General features: G+C 35.5%; 1 protein-coding gene across 1 annotated transcript in view; it reads right to left on the reverse strand.

Moving 5' to 3' along the window:
* Positions 1-15,792, reverse strand: part of PTPRD (protein tyrosine phosphatase receptor type D) — a gene marked incomplete at its 3' end in the record, with an annotated part of 401,990 nt that overhangs the window by 76,314 nt on the left and 309,884 nt on the right. Inside the window, exons 22-23 of the mRNA XM_084305402.1 lie at positions 9,678-9,823; positions 372-413 (exon numbers count right to left, since the gene is read on the reverse strand). Of these exons, the coding sequence (XP_084161528.1) occupies positions 372-413; positions 9,678-9,823 (188 nt within the window). The remainder of the gene's footprint in view (positions 1-371; positions 414-9,677; positions 9,824-15,792) is intronic.

Raw genomic sequence — 15,792 nt, forward strand, 5'->3', positions numbered from 1 at the left:
AAATAGTTTGGTTACTCAAAGCACGACATGCTCTGGATAAATGAGCTCTGAAGCCAAATTAAAAGAAGTCACCAAGCATATTCCCAAAGCTAACAATCCTAGTGTAAAGGAAAGAGTTACCCTGAGATGAGACAATGAGGTTAGGTAGGCATGGAAAAATGAGACAGTTAGACCTGATGTCGACCTCTGCTTTGAGTAATGACTCTTAATGTCATTTCAAACTTCTTCTGCTGGACTGTATGAAATGGAAACTGCATTGAATTAGATGAGGAAAGGTGAGCTGAGAAACAGACATTGAAAAGCCCTAAAGGGGAAAGAATAGTATTTTGACAGAAAGCAAAGTGACTTATGCATAATCAAGAAAAACGAACTTGAAGAATGAAGGTTACCAAGGTAACCGGAGACACCTGAACCTGCAAAGGAAATGGTAAAAGAAAAGGAAAAAGAAAAAGAAAAAAAAATCAGAAAACTAACGGAAAGGAAAGGAAAGGAAAGGAAAGGAAAGGAAAGGAAAGGAAAGGAAGGAAAGGAAAGGAAAGGAAAGGAAAGGAAAGGAAAGGAAAGGAAAGGAAAGGAAAGGAAAGGAAAGGAAAGGAAAGGAAAGGAAAGGAAAGGAAAGGAAAGGAAAGGAAAGGAAAGGAAAGGAAAGGAAAGGAAAGGAAAGGAAAGGAAAGGAAAGGAAAGGAAAGGAAAGGAAAGGAAAGAAAAAGAAAGGAAAGGAAAGGATCGCTTGAGAATTAATAACAGTGTATCAAGGTCTAGAAGACTGACTACACATTCTGACTAAATTAGAAATACTTAAATATTTTATGAAATTTTGAGGTGACTGACATTCACATGCAACTATGAATGACTAGAATTACATGCACCATTGCTTTTAGACAACAGTCACTCAAGAGAAGATCGAACATCAGACAATTATAGCTTCAAAAATGTTTTCACTAGTAGCAGATTGTAGAAGCAGGGGTTGTACAGTTTGGTTGGACGCACATACTGACTGCACTAGTACCTTAAAACATGTTTAATCTAAAACCCCATTTATCAACCCCCAAAAGTACCTACAATCTACTTCAGGTGTAAACATCTTTGTCTACTGATGAAGATAATAAGTGGAAAGGAAGAGTAAGAGCTGGGAATCAGAGATAGAAAGGGGTGAGGAAAGGAATATAGGGACAGCAAGGCAAAAGAAAGACAGAAGAGATGTGGGGCCGACTAGCACAATTTGCCAGCTGAATATTTGCCAGGCAAGATTTTGTGAACATCATTGTTTCAGTCTGTCTCCGTGACCCTTCTCCAAACTGCTTACATTTTCCTCTTCATCCTTTAAATGAAGTGAGTTTTCAATTGTTTCAGGGAAGAAATCAGAGCTGGCTAGAAAAAATTAAGCTAGTGAACCCAAAAATCTCTTGAAATTGAGAAAGAAAAAACAGTGATGACTCAAGGGGGCTCAAGCTGGAAGCCATGTTGCACAATGCTGTTTGTTTTGTCACCGTGAATTTCAAGAGCATGCCTAAGACAATTAACTTGCATTTCCTATAAAGTAGCTGAAAATGACCGTGTGGTTACAACACAGTCACCCTACAGAATGTTTTTCCTTCCTTTCCTTTTTTTGTTCCTAATTCTACTTTTTTTTTTTTTTTTTTTTTTGACATTTCAGGCATCATGTTAATAATATCCAGCAGTGCTGTTCCTAATTCATCTGACCCTATAAATATATATTTACATATTACCTTCATAGTACATCTGTGATGGTGAGACAGTATTTAATGTAGATATTAAAGCAAATTGCCAGTCAACTAACAAAAAAGAATGTTCATATATAATAGCAAGATTTATTAGAATTTCAATTAGTAAATTAGTCTATAATATTTGATTTACTTGAATCAGTTCTAGTTGTCTCCCATTTTATTAGAAATTTTGCTTAAAATAAATTGGCTATTCTCATAATAAGAGCATGGGTGACGGTCATCTAAAAATTAAAAACTGTTTGATCCAGATCAAGCACCCCCATGGAAAATATGTGAGTGAAAAGGCACAAGAGAACTCTAAATTGATCCAGAAATGGAGGTGGACTGATGCACATCTAAAACAGTGCTTGAACAGAGAAAATAATAGAGACAAAGATGTTTAGACCTTTTTCGAGCGAATCGTGGGAGAGAGTTATTATCATATAAGGACTGAGTGGTAGTTTGGCTAGAGAGGGAGGACACAGAGCCAATCAGGGAGGCGTAGGGGACTGAATTACTGCTCAAAGCTGTAAAAAGTAAAAGCCAATTGGAAATGGGAAACAAATTAGTAACAGCAGTAGATCACCATAATCAATCAATCAATCTCGTACATACAGGCACTTCAGACATGCACAAAACAGTCTGGAAACTAAACTAGAATGTCTAATGGTCCAATTACCCTACTGTAAACACAAAGGACATAAAACCAAAGAAAATGAGAATTGCTGTATACATGATGAACCTGTCTAAATCACCAGCAGCATGAGAACAAATCCCAATAATTTGTTTACTGTGAAGGATATTTATTTTTTGAAAAAGATGCTGACTACCCAGTCTTTTTTAAACTATTTTTATCAATTGTTTTTGTCACTATCAATTGACATTCCTAAAGGGAGATTTCATATTAAACATTTTGTGCAAAATGAAACTTGACATAAATAAGAAAAACAAAACAAAACAAAACAAAAAAAAACTACTTACAACTTCTGAAATTGCCAATTTTTGGCTACATCTAACCTCTTTTCTCTAGAATTTATTTTAGAAACTTACATTTGAACACTTGTGAACTTTTCTCAAATCATATGTAAAGTGTGCTCTACTGAGATGGTACTCATTAGATACTTTTTTATGAACTGCTGGAGGACTTTTATTACGTAATCAGTCTACAAAATATAACAATCATCATAGCAGAATATGCTATGTATGAATATGTTAAGACCTCATCCTATCTTCATTCAGCACAAAGCTCCTGCTGAATTTGATATCAGTTGCATGTGAACAACAGATGTAGAACTTGACTCAAAAAAACAAAACAAAACAAACAAACAAACAAAAAATAAGAACAAAAGCACAGGTGTAGAACTTGACTCAAAACAAACAAACAAACAAAAAAAACAACAACAAAAGTACAGGTAAACACACTTATTTTTGTCATTACATATAACAAAATGCACTTATTTGCAGACACACTTTGACATTAATCAATGTATGCTATGAAAACTGTAAAAAAATAAGACAAAATAGAGCTCAATTAGAACAGACCCTCTGACATGCTAGTAAATCAAAAGAAACATGACAAATGCATGCTTTAAATCTTGCCTTCAAGTAAGAAAGACAAAAACACTGAAAAATCAAACAGGAGAAAAACAAAATAGAACAAACAAAAACAAAAACAACAACCATGCTTTACATGCAAAAGGAAGCTGAAATTGTATTCATAATGTGTTTTTGTTTTTTTTTTCTTTCTTTCCCCCTAGATTTGGCAGAAGAGTGTCAAATGTAAATAATCTTATCCAGCCTAGCATTAAACCATAAAATTAAAATGCATTACAGTGTAGAAATATTTTCTGGCTAATTCAGAACTAAAGAACTTGGGATACCATATGTGCCGCAAATTCAATGTGTAACTGAGAAAGTAAGGTCAGAATTTACCTGCATACTTTATCCAGGCTTTAAATCTGCCAAGTTTTCTCCTGTACCCCACTGAAACAAGTGGGTGTTTTGGCCTTGTCATTAATCATTTTGTTTATTGTCACAGTTTTATGTTAAGAGCTTTTAAAAACATCTGTGAAACATACATTTATTTATAAATTTGGACATGTAGGTTTACATGTCCACAATAAATAAGCAATGAGTTAAGAAAGAAATACAGTGCACAGCTGCTAGCATACAGAACACAATCCAGATGAACTGAAAATGTGACAATATTTTCACAGATATTTCTTTATGAAATAAGTTATATTAAAGGTCTATATCAAATTAATACTCGGGAATTTTAAAGACTCATTTATTACATACTCATTTTTATTCAATGTCACAGAATACCTTCCAACATACCTATGTATATCTATGTTGATTAAGATGTTGGTCTATTATTGAAAAATGAAGGAATCAGTAATAGTTGGTACAGTCACTGACACTTTCTTTTATCAGAAAGATATACATATGCAACATCTGGACATGGGAAATGGAAAATATGAAGGGTGACCCAGGGTCACGATAATTTACCCAGGATGCCTTCAGTATATTTGATCAATCAATGTTACTTTAAATATTATTTTTAAAATGGCTACTGTTATCTCAGAGAGTGAACTTATATCTTGTGTACAAAGCTAAATTTATAAGATAAGCTTTAGAGAAATATGTTGTTCTGTAATAACTAATCAAAAATAGTTATTCATGTGCATATAATACTGCAATATTATACTCCTTATGCCCCAATATAAAAACCCTTTTATTCCAGAAAAATGTATGTTATTCTAAAATTGATTAATTATTCTGGAATGAAACTCTTATTGTAAATCAGAATTAGATATAGCAAGCAGACCTAGGTGCTCACAGCAGAAACCTCAGCTGAATGAGCTGTAAAAGGTCTCTACACTGAGAAACGGTGAGGCCTAGTTCTCAGCCCTGATCTCAAATTACTCAAGACAATAGCCTGTTGCAAAATCATTGGCTAAAATCCAGGAAAAATAAAAATTATAATAATAATAAAAAGCCCTCTTGTGAGTAGCAGAGCCTTCAACTCTCTCTCCCAGCTAAACAGATTTTTATTGCCTCTCTTTTAGATAGCAACCAAGTGGGATGTCAGAAAACTGTTGTTTGCACTTGGAAGCCTAAATCTCATTTAAGGTGCTTAAAACCTTCATGTGAGTCAAGTTCACATACACACAGAATATATATGTAGAATATATTCTCACTATGAGAAATCTCCTGCAGTCTCTTTTTGCCATGGAGACAAACCCCAGCTCTTCCTTCAGCATTGTCATGGTACTCAAAAAAAGAAAACGTGTACATAAAGGGAAGAACTTTCCTGCTAACTTGCGGAACAGGTGACAAAATCCAGACACCACTTTTTCCACTTTTGTTACTTGTACCTTTTTCCTATGGAGATTTTTTATTCTTTTTCTGCCTTATCTTGAAAATAGGTTAGTATAAACTGCTCAGGAACTCACTGAGTTTCATGAGCATGCACTTACCTAATGAAAATGCAGAATCTTCAATTTGGAGCCGTAAAAATTTTATTTATTTTCCTTCTATTTCAAAGCATCTTATTTGGTTCATAAGAAATAATGAGATAATTGTTTAATTGCCACACAGTTATGCAAATTACTTATACGCATGACACATATTATATTTAAATGCGTAAAAAAACAGTCACTTTTCAGGAATGACTCAGTTCAGTTCTTTGGTTAATTGGCAGATTGAAGTCTTTCCACAAGTCTTGGGTCTCATAACCCACTCAAACTACTTAACATTAATTATTTTCCTTTATACAAACCTGGGCTGCCTCATTTGATAAAACCTTTTGTGCGGACTTAATTATTATCCCCTCCCTACCTTTGCCCACCCACGTGACAGAGACTTTTAAAATTTGCACAGTTGTTAATGATGTTAATCCCATATTTTACAGGAAATTTGAACGGGAAGAATGCTACTGATTTTCCTTCAGCCACTCTAATTTCAGAAGAATATCAAAATTACACATGAAACTCCCTATGCTACTGTGAGACTGGGTATTTTCATATTTACTCAATGAAAACTTGGCACAGATGTGACCCACTCAGTAGCATATGGGCTTATCTAACAAATATATATTTTTTGGATAACACATATGGACATGGGATCTTGTTCTGAGTTGTGGAACTATGGGTTATTTCAAATGTCAAGACAAAATGTCCATCTTTTCTGTGTAGTTACTCTGTTAATTGAGGAGTGAAGACAGAGACTAATATGAACCTTCATAAAAAGGGTAAGAGAGGAAACCTTAGTTAGGTAAGTAAAAGATTAATGAGGAATACAATTATTTATTGAGAGGACAAGAAAAAGTGATAGGAAAGCAACACATTTACTATGCTGGTAGTTTAGAAAGTGGGTTTTTATCACATCTTCATGCTGATTTGACAATTTTATGACCAGTAAAGCATAACTTTTGCCAAAATCACTGCACTGCAATCACCAAAGATAAAATATTGCTTCCTGGTAAATTCTTTCAAAAAGTTATGCCCAACAACCCAACCACCTAGGATTATTTTGTACTCATGGTTAGAAAATCAAATTTAACACATGGGACTAATTTTCAGATTATTTTGATAGTCAGATCTGATTCTCTTTTCCTTAAACAAAATATGCAATTTCTAGTATTTTTGGAAAGAGGCTGTTTATTAATCTTTTAGAGGATTAAAACTTACGACAACCCCTACTTTTATAAGTATGTCTCACTCAGCTCTCCCACTGAGAAGTGGCAATCTAAATATCATAGAATCATAAAGGTTGGAAAAGACCTTCAAGATCATCTGGTCCAACTGCCCTCTTTCCACCAGTATTACCCACTAAACCATGTCCCTAAGTACCACATCCAACCTTTCTTTAAATCACATCCATTCTTTCCTTCAGATGGTGACTTTCCTAGGCAACCCATTCCAATGCCTAACTACTCTTTTTGAGAAGATATTTATCTTAATTTCCAAACTGAACCTTCCCTGGCACAACTTGCCATTCCTCTTGTCCTAAAAAATTGCTAATGTAATTTAAAATGTTCTTTCTTAATACTTCTTCACATTATGTATTCATCATAAGCTCCTTTTTTTTTGTGTGTGTGTTGTTGTTGTGTTTTTGTTGTTGTTGTTTGTGTTGTTCACTGGAAGAAAATAGAGAGCTTGAAAAGATCCAAAGAAACTGTAGATGTTCCATAAGCTAAATAAATAATTATAATAATGAAATCAAATCATCAATCCTGATGCACTTGTACTGACTTGACAGATGCTGATTATTAATGTACATGTCATTTATTTGTATTATTATAACGTACTCTGTCATTTATTTTATCTGTATTCAATGTTCATAAAAGGTAGTATCTTGCAGAGTTAATAAAGGCATTGTATGAGGGTGAGTGGAGATGTCTTGTTAAAAGAAACCCATCACATAACAACATCAGTACCATCTCCTTCTCTCAGCTGCCTGCTTTGCTCCAAAAGTACCCTACATGTTTCTGCTACCCAATAGAAAGAAAACAACAACAACACAGATATGAAAGTGAAAGAACAACAATAATAAAAACAACAACAACAACAAAATTGTGTCCTGAATATACAACCTTTCTATATTTCCTCTATGTTCGTCTTGGAAGAGCTTTGTCCTGCATGTCACTTGATGATGTGTTAGAGTATGGAGTTGGATAATTATTTAAGCAGTATTTAAAGATCTGAGTTAAATTCAAACAGATTTAAATGAAATGGTAGCCCTAATTGAAGGTGTTGTAAGTTAAGTGAAATTCTGCTTCTGCTGCCGTAGGAACTGTAGGTTGACTACTCTGTAGCTAAGATTTCATATTAAGAACAAGCTAATTAGCAAGTGTTACATAGCAATATAAACCTCCTGGGATAGTATCCTTCATATTTGGTTGCATTCTAAATATCTTAATGGACTGATCTACACCTAGGAGTCCTAGAAAAAAAAAAAAATATATATATATATATCATAATTTGATTTTTGTTCTATATTTTTTTCTAGTAATTTGAATCCTCCATTTGTGGAAAAGACTTACAGCAAAGAAAGGGATCTTATAATAGAAATGGATTGCAGATCTTCTGCTTAACTAGCTTCACAGAAAACTACCAACTTCCCAGATAAATTACAGAGTTGAAAGGAAAAGTACACTTCTACTCCTCTCTAGTTCTTTTTGGATCAGTGAGGTGGAACTGCAATGTCTACAAGTGCCACGAATTCTGCCAGTTCTTATTAAATTTACATTTTTAGTATGAATTTATAATTAATTAATTTTAAATTATTAAGACTTAGCAGCATTTTTTTTCTAATCATATTTTATTTGACTATATAACCAATATTAAATGGATAGGTAAAACTCTACACAAACATCAGAAAATATTGCTTATATACCTAGTAATTCAGATATCCCCTCTACCTAGTGTATATGTGCATACAGTTAATGACTTGTTTTAGGTATAAACTAAAATGTAAGAAGCAACACCTTTCTGTTCATGTTTCGAAGATTTGTATATACATGTCTATCTATTTAAAAAACTTTAAAACTTTGTGTGAAGGTGCTGGATAAGGTCTGAAACCTTTTCTTCATGAGGGTAAGTCTACATTAATGTTGCAGTCTCAGAGGCACAATTGCAAATCAAAGCATTCAGTCATTTCCATTTACTACATTAAGGTTCATATTGTGGAGAGGTCCCAGAGCACATCAACAAGATTCCCACATTCAGACGAAACTCAACAAGAAGATGCACTCCCGAAACACACCTCTTGTCTCAGCTGCTAAAGATCATTCACTGTAATAAAACAGATTTAGGCAAGTCTGGGGCAAGCCTCAAGCCTCAAAACACTTACTTTTTACCTCTGATATATGCAGTAAGGACGTTGGGTCTTTAGCCCCTTCTTCATTGTTCTGTAGATGTACTCCTGCTAGGGCACAACTATCCTAATGCAGACATTCTTTTAAATATGAGAAATGAGAGTTGCCAGTTCAGTTAACCCTTTTGTAATATTTAGTGTGTCTCCTTCTTTAGCTAGTCTTTTAACATCTCAAGTACTTAATTGCCTGTCTTTATGAGCTTAAATCCATTATTATTATCATTGCACTAAATGTAATAAATCTGACAAAATAATGCTCAGGAAGATTTGATAAGTAATTAGCATCATATCAGGACTGTGTGCAATCATATGGTGACAGAAAATAAGACTACTGAAATACAGAATGATCAAAACAAAGGTAATTTAAAAAACATTTACTCATAAAATGACACTAAAAATCAATTTTATTTTAAGTATTTCTCTCTGTGTTTCTTAACTATCAACCAAAAAAAAAACACTTTAATAAAACAGTTTCATAAATAAAGTAATTAAATGGGTAATCAAGAATTCAAGTGTTACTTCTACCTTTCAGAACTACTGCCATATTAATTTGACCTCTATGACTCTTTGACCCTAATATAGCCTGAATTTAAGAGACAAGAATATTTCTCTAGGTATTTTTTTGTTTGTTTGTTTGATTGCTTTCACATTTGCAATATAGTAAAACCTCCAGTGATATTGATTTGATAATTTAGTAGAAATAAGGGAAGCTTAATTACAAGAAATAGCTATAAGTATCTAGTTACTAAATAGGGGGATGTACATTTCTCAATAGTTTTCTAACGTTCTTAGGTTTAACTTGTACTTTTAGTATATAAAACAAATTCACACAATATATATGACTTTTGGATCCTTTATACAAAATAATAATTTTGTTCATGCAGGATTTTTCTTTAAATATAGAAATTACAGAATTACCTCCAAACCTATCAGAGAAATACATACTATAAAAATATCATAAGTGGCAAAAAAAATAATATATATATATTTAAAATTATTCTGTTCTGTAACAGCACCACTAACCAGAGTCTGTGATCACAGAGCTCTTAGTGAGATATTATTGTCTCTCACCTGGAGTTTGAAAATTAAGGCGTCGTAGCTCCACTGGGTCTGTGGGATGGTGAGAAGGGACCTCCTTGCTGTTGGGTATGCTGCTCTTTCTAGAATCAGATTCAGCCCTCTTCCTGCATGGAGAAGGTGAATACATGCATATAAGACTGAGGTGTGAAGTAGACAAACGCAGGTATTCAAGTCTTTAATCATTAAATTATAAAGATAAGATGATTTCTGAAAGACCATTTGATGCAGTGAAAAGATAAAATAATGATTAATATGAAAGTGACAAAATAATGATTCACGATGGGTAAGGCAGCTACCAATGTTAAAATGAATTTAAATATAGAAATGTCAGAATGTCTTGAGCATTCTGGCCTATGCTAATCCTCTAGATCATCATTCTGGGCACCAGAATAATTAACTATTATGAGACATAACACTAAACATAAAAAACTTTACACTCATGCATCTGATCACATCTACATATTCAAGGCTCAGACTACACTTGAATGTTTCTGATCAAATTACTAATTTCACTGTAATTTTAGCATTTTTGTTAGTTTGTCCAAAACAAGCTGGGAACGGGGGGGAGGGGGGAGGGGGGAGGGGCGGGGGAATTGGACCTCATCTATGCTTCCCTTCCTCTAGAGTGAAGCAGTGTCCACAGAGGTTGTTAGTAAAATGAACTGTTTTGGTAAAATGAACTCTCATAACTTAAGAGCATCTTTTTCTGCCACAAAACATGGAGAACTATATTATATAAAGAATATCTAATTGTCTGCATTGTCAGTCAGGAATCTGGAAATTTAATGTTTGAATGCAAGTGGAATCCTTCAATAAACCTCTGTGAATTCCTGAATGAAAATATGAATTGGCTGATATAATTCATGAAATGAATAAATTTCATTTCATTTATACATGAAATAGACAATAAAGAGAAAAAAAAAAAAAAAAAAAAAAAAAGCAGCAAAGAGCTGCTTTTCTGAAAACAGAACTGAGACGATTTTAAGATTTACTATAGGTAAATCTTTTCTAGGTGTCCAACATTTGGTCTGGTGCACCACTACTGTTGCTTTTTTGCTTTTTTGTTTTCTAATTGACTCGCAATGTGGCAATGATAAATCTGTTATTATTCCACTGGGGTTCCTTCTTAAAAATTCTTCAAATAATTTCTCACTGTTCTTGAAATAATGAACACCTGTTGGCATTCAGTAAAAGGTGCATGCAGAAAGATTTCAAAGACTATGCCAAGCAGCCAAATAGCAACATGGTGGAATGAATTATTACTGTTCTTCGAAAGTTACTGGACTTAAAATTATACATGTATATATATACACACACACACAATATATGTACATATATAAATTGTTTTGCTACAAAAACTTTTATTAACTTATTTTTAGTGAAGCTTTGCAGATTTAAATTTGATTCTTCTTTTAAAAAGATATTATGGAATGACTCATTTGAAATTTCTTTTTTACTTTTGATCCTATCACAAAAGCAGCAAAATACTCTAGTGTTCTTTATTCTTAAGTATAGGTGAAGAAAGGCTGCTTTCCATTTCCAATAAATATTTTTATCTTTATTTCATATTCCTGAAGTCAAGAGATCAGTGGAACTGTCCAGAGACAAGTTTATTTTTCTTCCACTTGCAAGTCAGTGCTGGGCAACAATATTTCCTATTCAGCTAGAAAAAGAACTAAATTCTCTTTGAATCATTTGTGTGAATATTTTGAACTGTTATAGCACAAAAGAATGGTTTATTATTATTATACTTAGGATCATTTTGTCTTTTCTATCTCTCCAGATTAATTGTTTCAGATAACGCAATTGATAAAAAACTGCTGGGAAAAAAAAATAAATTAAAAAATTCCACTAAAGACAAATCACATCATTTTGGTGGCCACAGACAATGGGATTGAGTGCATCCTCAACAGATTTGGAGATGATGCCAAGCTGAGTGGTGCAGTTGATACGACAGAAGGAAGGGATGCCATCCAAAGGGACCTGTACAAGCTTGAGAAATGGGTGCATGAGAACCTAATGAGGTTCAACAAGTCCAAGTGCAGGGTGCTGCATCTGGGCCAGGGAAATGCCAGACATGAGTGCAGACTGGGTGAAGAACTTACTGAGAGCAGCCCTGCAGAGAAGGACTTGGTGGTTCTGATGGCTCAACACAAGCTGGCAGTGTGCGCTTGCAGCCCAGAAGGCTAACTGCATCCTGGGCTGCATCAACAGAGGTGTGAACAGCAGGTGGAGGGAGGTGATTGTCCCCTCTACTCTGCCCTCGTGAGGCCCCACTTGGAGTCCTGCATCCAGGTCTAGGGCCTCCAGCACAAGATTTGTTAGAGTGGGTCCAGAGGAGGTCTACAAAGATGATCAAGGGGCAGGAGCACCTCTCATACAAAGATAGATTGGGAGAGCTGGGGCTGTTCAGCCTAAAGAAGAGAACACTGCATGCAGGGTGACCTCATTGCAACCTTTCAGTACTTGAAGGGGACTTCATAAAAGATGGAGCGCAACTCTTTGATCAGTCAGATATTGGCAAGATGATGGTGAATGGTTTTAAACTAAAAGAGGGGAGATTTATGTTAGAGGTTAGGACAAAATTTTTCACTCAGAGGGTGGTGAGGCACTGGAACAGGTTTCCCAGAGAGATTGCGGATGCCCTATCCCTGGAGGTGTTCAAGAGAAGGTTAGATGAGGCCCTGAGCAACCTGATCTAGTGAGTGGCATCCCTGTCTATGGCAGGGGGGTTGGAGTTAGGTGATCCTTAAGGTCCCATCCAACCCAAGCCATTCTATGATTCTATGATCATTTTCACTTACAGAAATATGTCAGCACTGACTCTATGTATAATGAACACTTTAGAACTATTCACACTTTAAGCACAAAACCACATTCCTTTAGCAGTTATCGTTATAGCAAAGAATACTTTTAACTTCATGAAAGCACAAATAAAAACATATGAACATTGTATAACCATTTTGTTTCTTGAAAATGTGCCTTGTGAAGACAAAAAGTAATAGTGAAACTTGGCTGTATATGCTATGTGGATTTTAAGTGTTGTAAAAAACAAACAAACAAACAAAAAAAACCATAAAATATCTTGCAGCTGCCTTCAGTTTGATACTTTAATGTCTATATTCACTTAGGTTGACAGATGTTCTGTTTTTCTGCTTTAGATCATTCTTATGATAACTTGTCTCTCTCTGTTCTCTTCCCCTCACCCCCTACCTCCATCCCCATCCCCTCTCCATCCCCCACATTTTCCCCATCTGGATTCCAATCCCCACTGGATTAAATGAAAAGTGATTACTCTTCACTTCTCACCTGTCAGGTTTACTGCTCCATTGTAATGCAGCAAACAGGGAAGAAAAGGTCAAATGTTAGTTTATCAGCATCAAACAAGTTAAGCATGTCAACAGCAAATACAAGGAATGCTGACTTACAGTAAGGATATATAACTAGCCTCCCCAAAAGGAAAAGACAGCTCGGGAATCAAGGAATAAATGGGGGACACAGTTTAAAACAAAAGAGAATTTTCTCCTGCTGAAAAAAAAACATCTATTTTAGAAACAGTCTGCAAAATAATATCTTGTATCCAGAGAGACACTGGAGAACGAGCATTTAATTAGAGCTTTAACAAGTTAACATTCTATTGATAAATAGCATCTAAGACATAAAGAAGTTCATCCTTGCAGGGAAAAGAGATGAGAGCAGGGAAGAGGAGAGCTGGGCATAATGAAGAAAGAGAAGGAGTGAAAGGGAGAAGAAGGAGAGATAAGGAAGTGAAGTACAAGGTTAAATATGTAAGATCATGTTTTAATTAAATTTAATTAAAAATAAATAAATAAGGAAATATTTATTACTAAATTGTTTTATAAAACCAAGTACTAAAATAATAAGAAAATAATTTAATGATACCTTGGAAAGCAAGGTAGTCATAAATATTTCTCAAATGAAGTACTATACACCTTCACAGATTTTGAAGGAATAGCATTTATGTGAGGACTAGAGTGATCCATATAGATCTGTAGTAAACTGTGATCTATAGAGATCATTTTAATAGGGAAAATTATTAGCTTCCATCATCATGTTCTACCATATACACTGTAAATATAGTATTTGTCTCTCTATTATTAAAAAAGTGGGTCTGCAAACTTTTTATATTCTGGAGTCATCAATGACCAAATTAATCACACATTGTAAAAAAAAGTCTTTATAGACTTTCACGGTCTTTATAGACTGTCCCGTTGGCAGATGATAACCAGTTGCATCCCCCAGGGCTCAGCATTGGGGACAGTTTTGTGTAACGTTTTTATCAGTGATCTGGATGAGGGGATAGAGTGCACCCTCAGTAATCATGCAAATGATACTGTTAGGTGGGACTGTTGGTCTGCTAGAGGGTGGGAAGACTCTGCAGAGGGATCTGGACAGGATAAGCCTACGGCTGAGTCCAGTCACATGACACTGAACAAGGCTTGATGTCAGGTCCTGAGCTTGGGTCACAACAACCTGATGCAGCATTATAGGTTTGGGGAAGAGTGGCTGGAAAGTTACCTGGTAGAAAAGAATCTGGTCGTATGCCAATAGAGGGCTGAACATGAGCCATCAAAGTGTCCAAGTAGCCAAGAAGGCCACATCAGAAGTAGCAGAGCCAGCAGGACTAGGAAAGTAATTATATACAAGGGTATGATGCATGGGTAAGACGGCACCTCTAGTACTGTGTTCAGTTTTGGGCTCCTCACTACAAGAAGGATGTGGAGGTGCTTGAGCAAGTCCAGAGAAGGGCTACAAAGCTGGTGAGGGGTACGGAGAACACATCTTACGAGGAGCGGCTGAGGGAACTGGGATTGTTCAGCCTGGAAAAGAGGAGGCTCAAGGGCGATCTTATTGTTCTCTACAGGGACTTTAAAGGAGGCTGTAGCGAGGTGGGCATTGGTTTATTCTCCCAAGTGCCTGGTGACAGGATGAGGGAGAAGGGGCTAAAGTTGCAACAGGGGAGTTTTAGGTCGGATATTAGGAAGAACTTCTTAACCTAAAGGGTTATTAGGCATTGGAATGGGCTGCCCAGGGAAGTGGTTGAGTCACCATCCCTGGAGGTCTTTAAAAGACATTTAGATGTTGAACTTAGTGATATGGTTTAGTGGAGGACTTGTTAGTGTTAGGTCAGAGATTGGACTAGGTGATCTTGGAGATTTCTTCCAACCTAAATGATTCTGTGATTCTATGACAAGTGCTATGAGGAGCAGTTGAAGGAACTGGGGCTGTTCAGCCCAGAGAAGAAGAGTCTTAGGGGCAAGACCTCATTGCTCACTACAACTACCGGAATGCAGATAGTAGTGAGGAGGATGGTGGTCCCCTTTCTCAGGTGACAAGTGACAAGTGATCGGATGTGAAGAAATGGCTCTCACATTTCAACAGTGGAAGTTTAGTTTGAACATTAGGAAGAGTTTCTTCACAGAGGGGGTGATTAAGCATTGGAATGAGCTGCCAAGGAAAGTGGTAGAGTACTTGTCCCTGGTGGTATTTAAGAGATGTGACAATGTGGTGCTAATGGTTTAGTGATGGGACTTGGTAGCTCAGCTTGATAGCTGGACATGATGATCTTGAAGGTCTTTTCCAATCTAAATAATTCTAAGATTCTATGACCATCACTTAAGATTCCCCCGTTCTCATTTCTGTGCTCAACTTTTGTTTTTTCCCCTTAGAAGCATTTTTCTTCTTATATTTCAAGATTCAGAGTCCTCAAGTTCACTATGTACAAAAGATTCAAGTTTTGGCTCCTGCATTCTGAAGTAAGTCAAAAAAGCTGCACTTAATAAGAGCAAATAACACAAAGCCTGTCAAAAGAACTTTCATTTCTTTTCTCTAAAACTGAAAAATAAAACACCCTACAAACAACACTGATCCAAGAAACATCTAGAATGAGGAACATTTTGCTCTTTATCAGTAAAAGGCTGAAATTAGAAAGCTTGTGATTTCTTAAATACAGTAAGAACAACCACAGAAACTCATATTACAGGAAAAAAAAAAAGGCATGAAAGGATACTTCAGGGCCATATCTTTTTGGTTTGCATTGCAGCACAGTAGTGCTTTATGTAAACCAGCTTGGCAAATAGATTGT

This window comes from Netta rufina (genome assembly GCF_964035555.1).
Source record: "Netta rufina genome assembly, chromosome: Z".
Taxonomy (NCBI): Eukaryota; Metazoa; Chordata; class Aves; order Anseriformes; family Anatidae; genus Netta; species Netta rufina.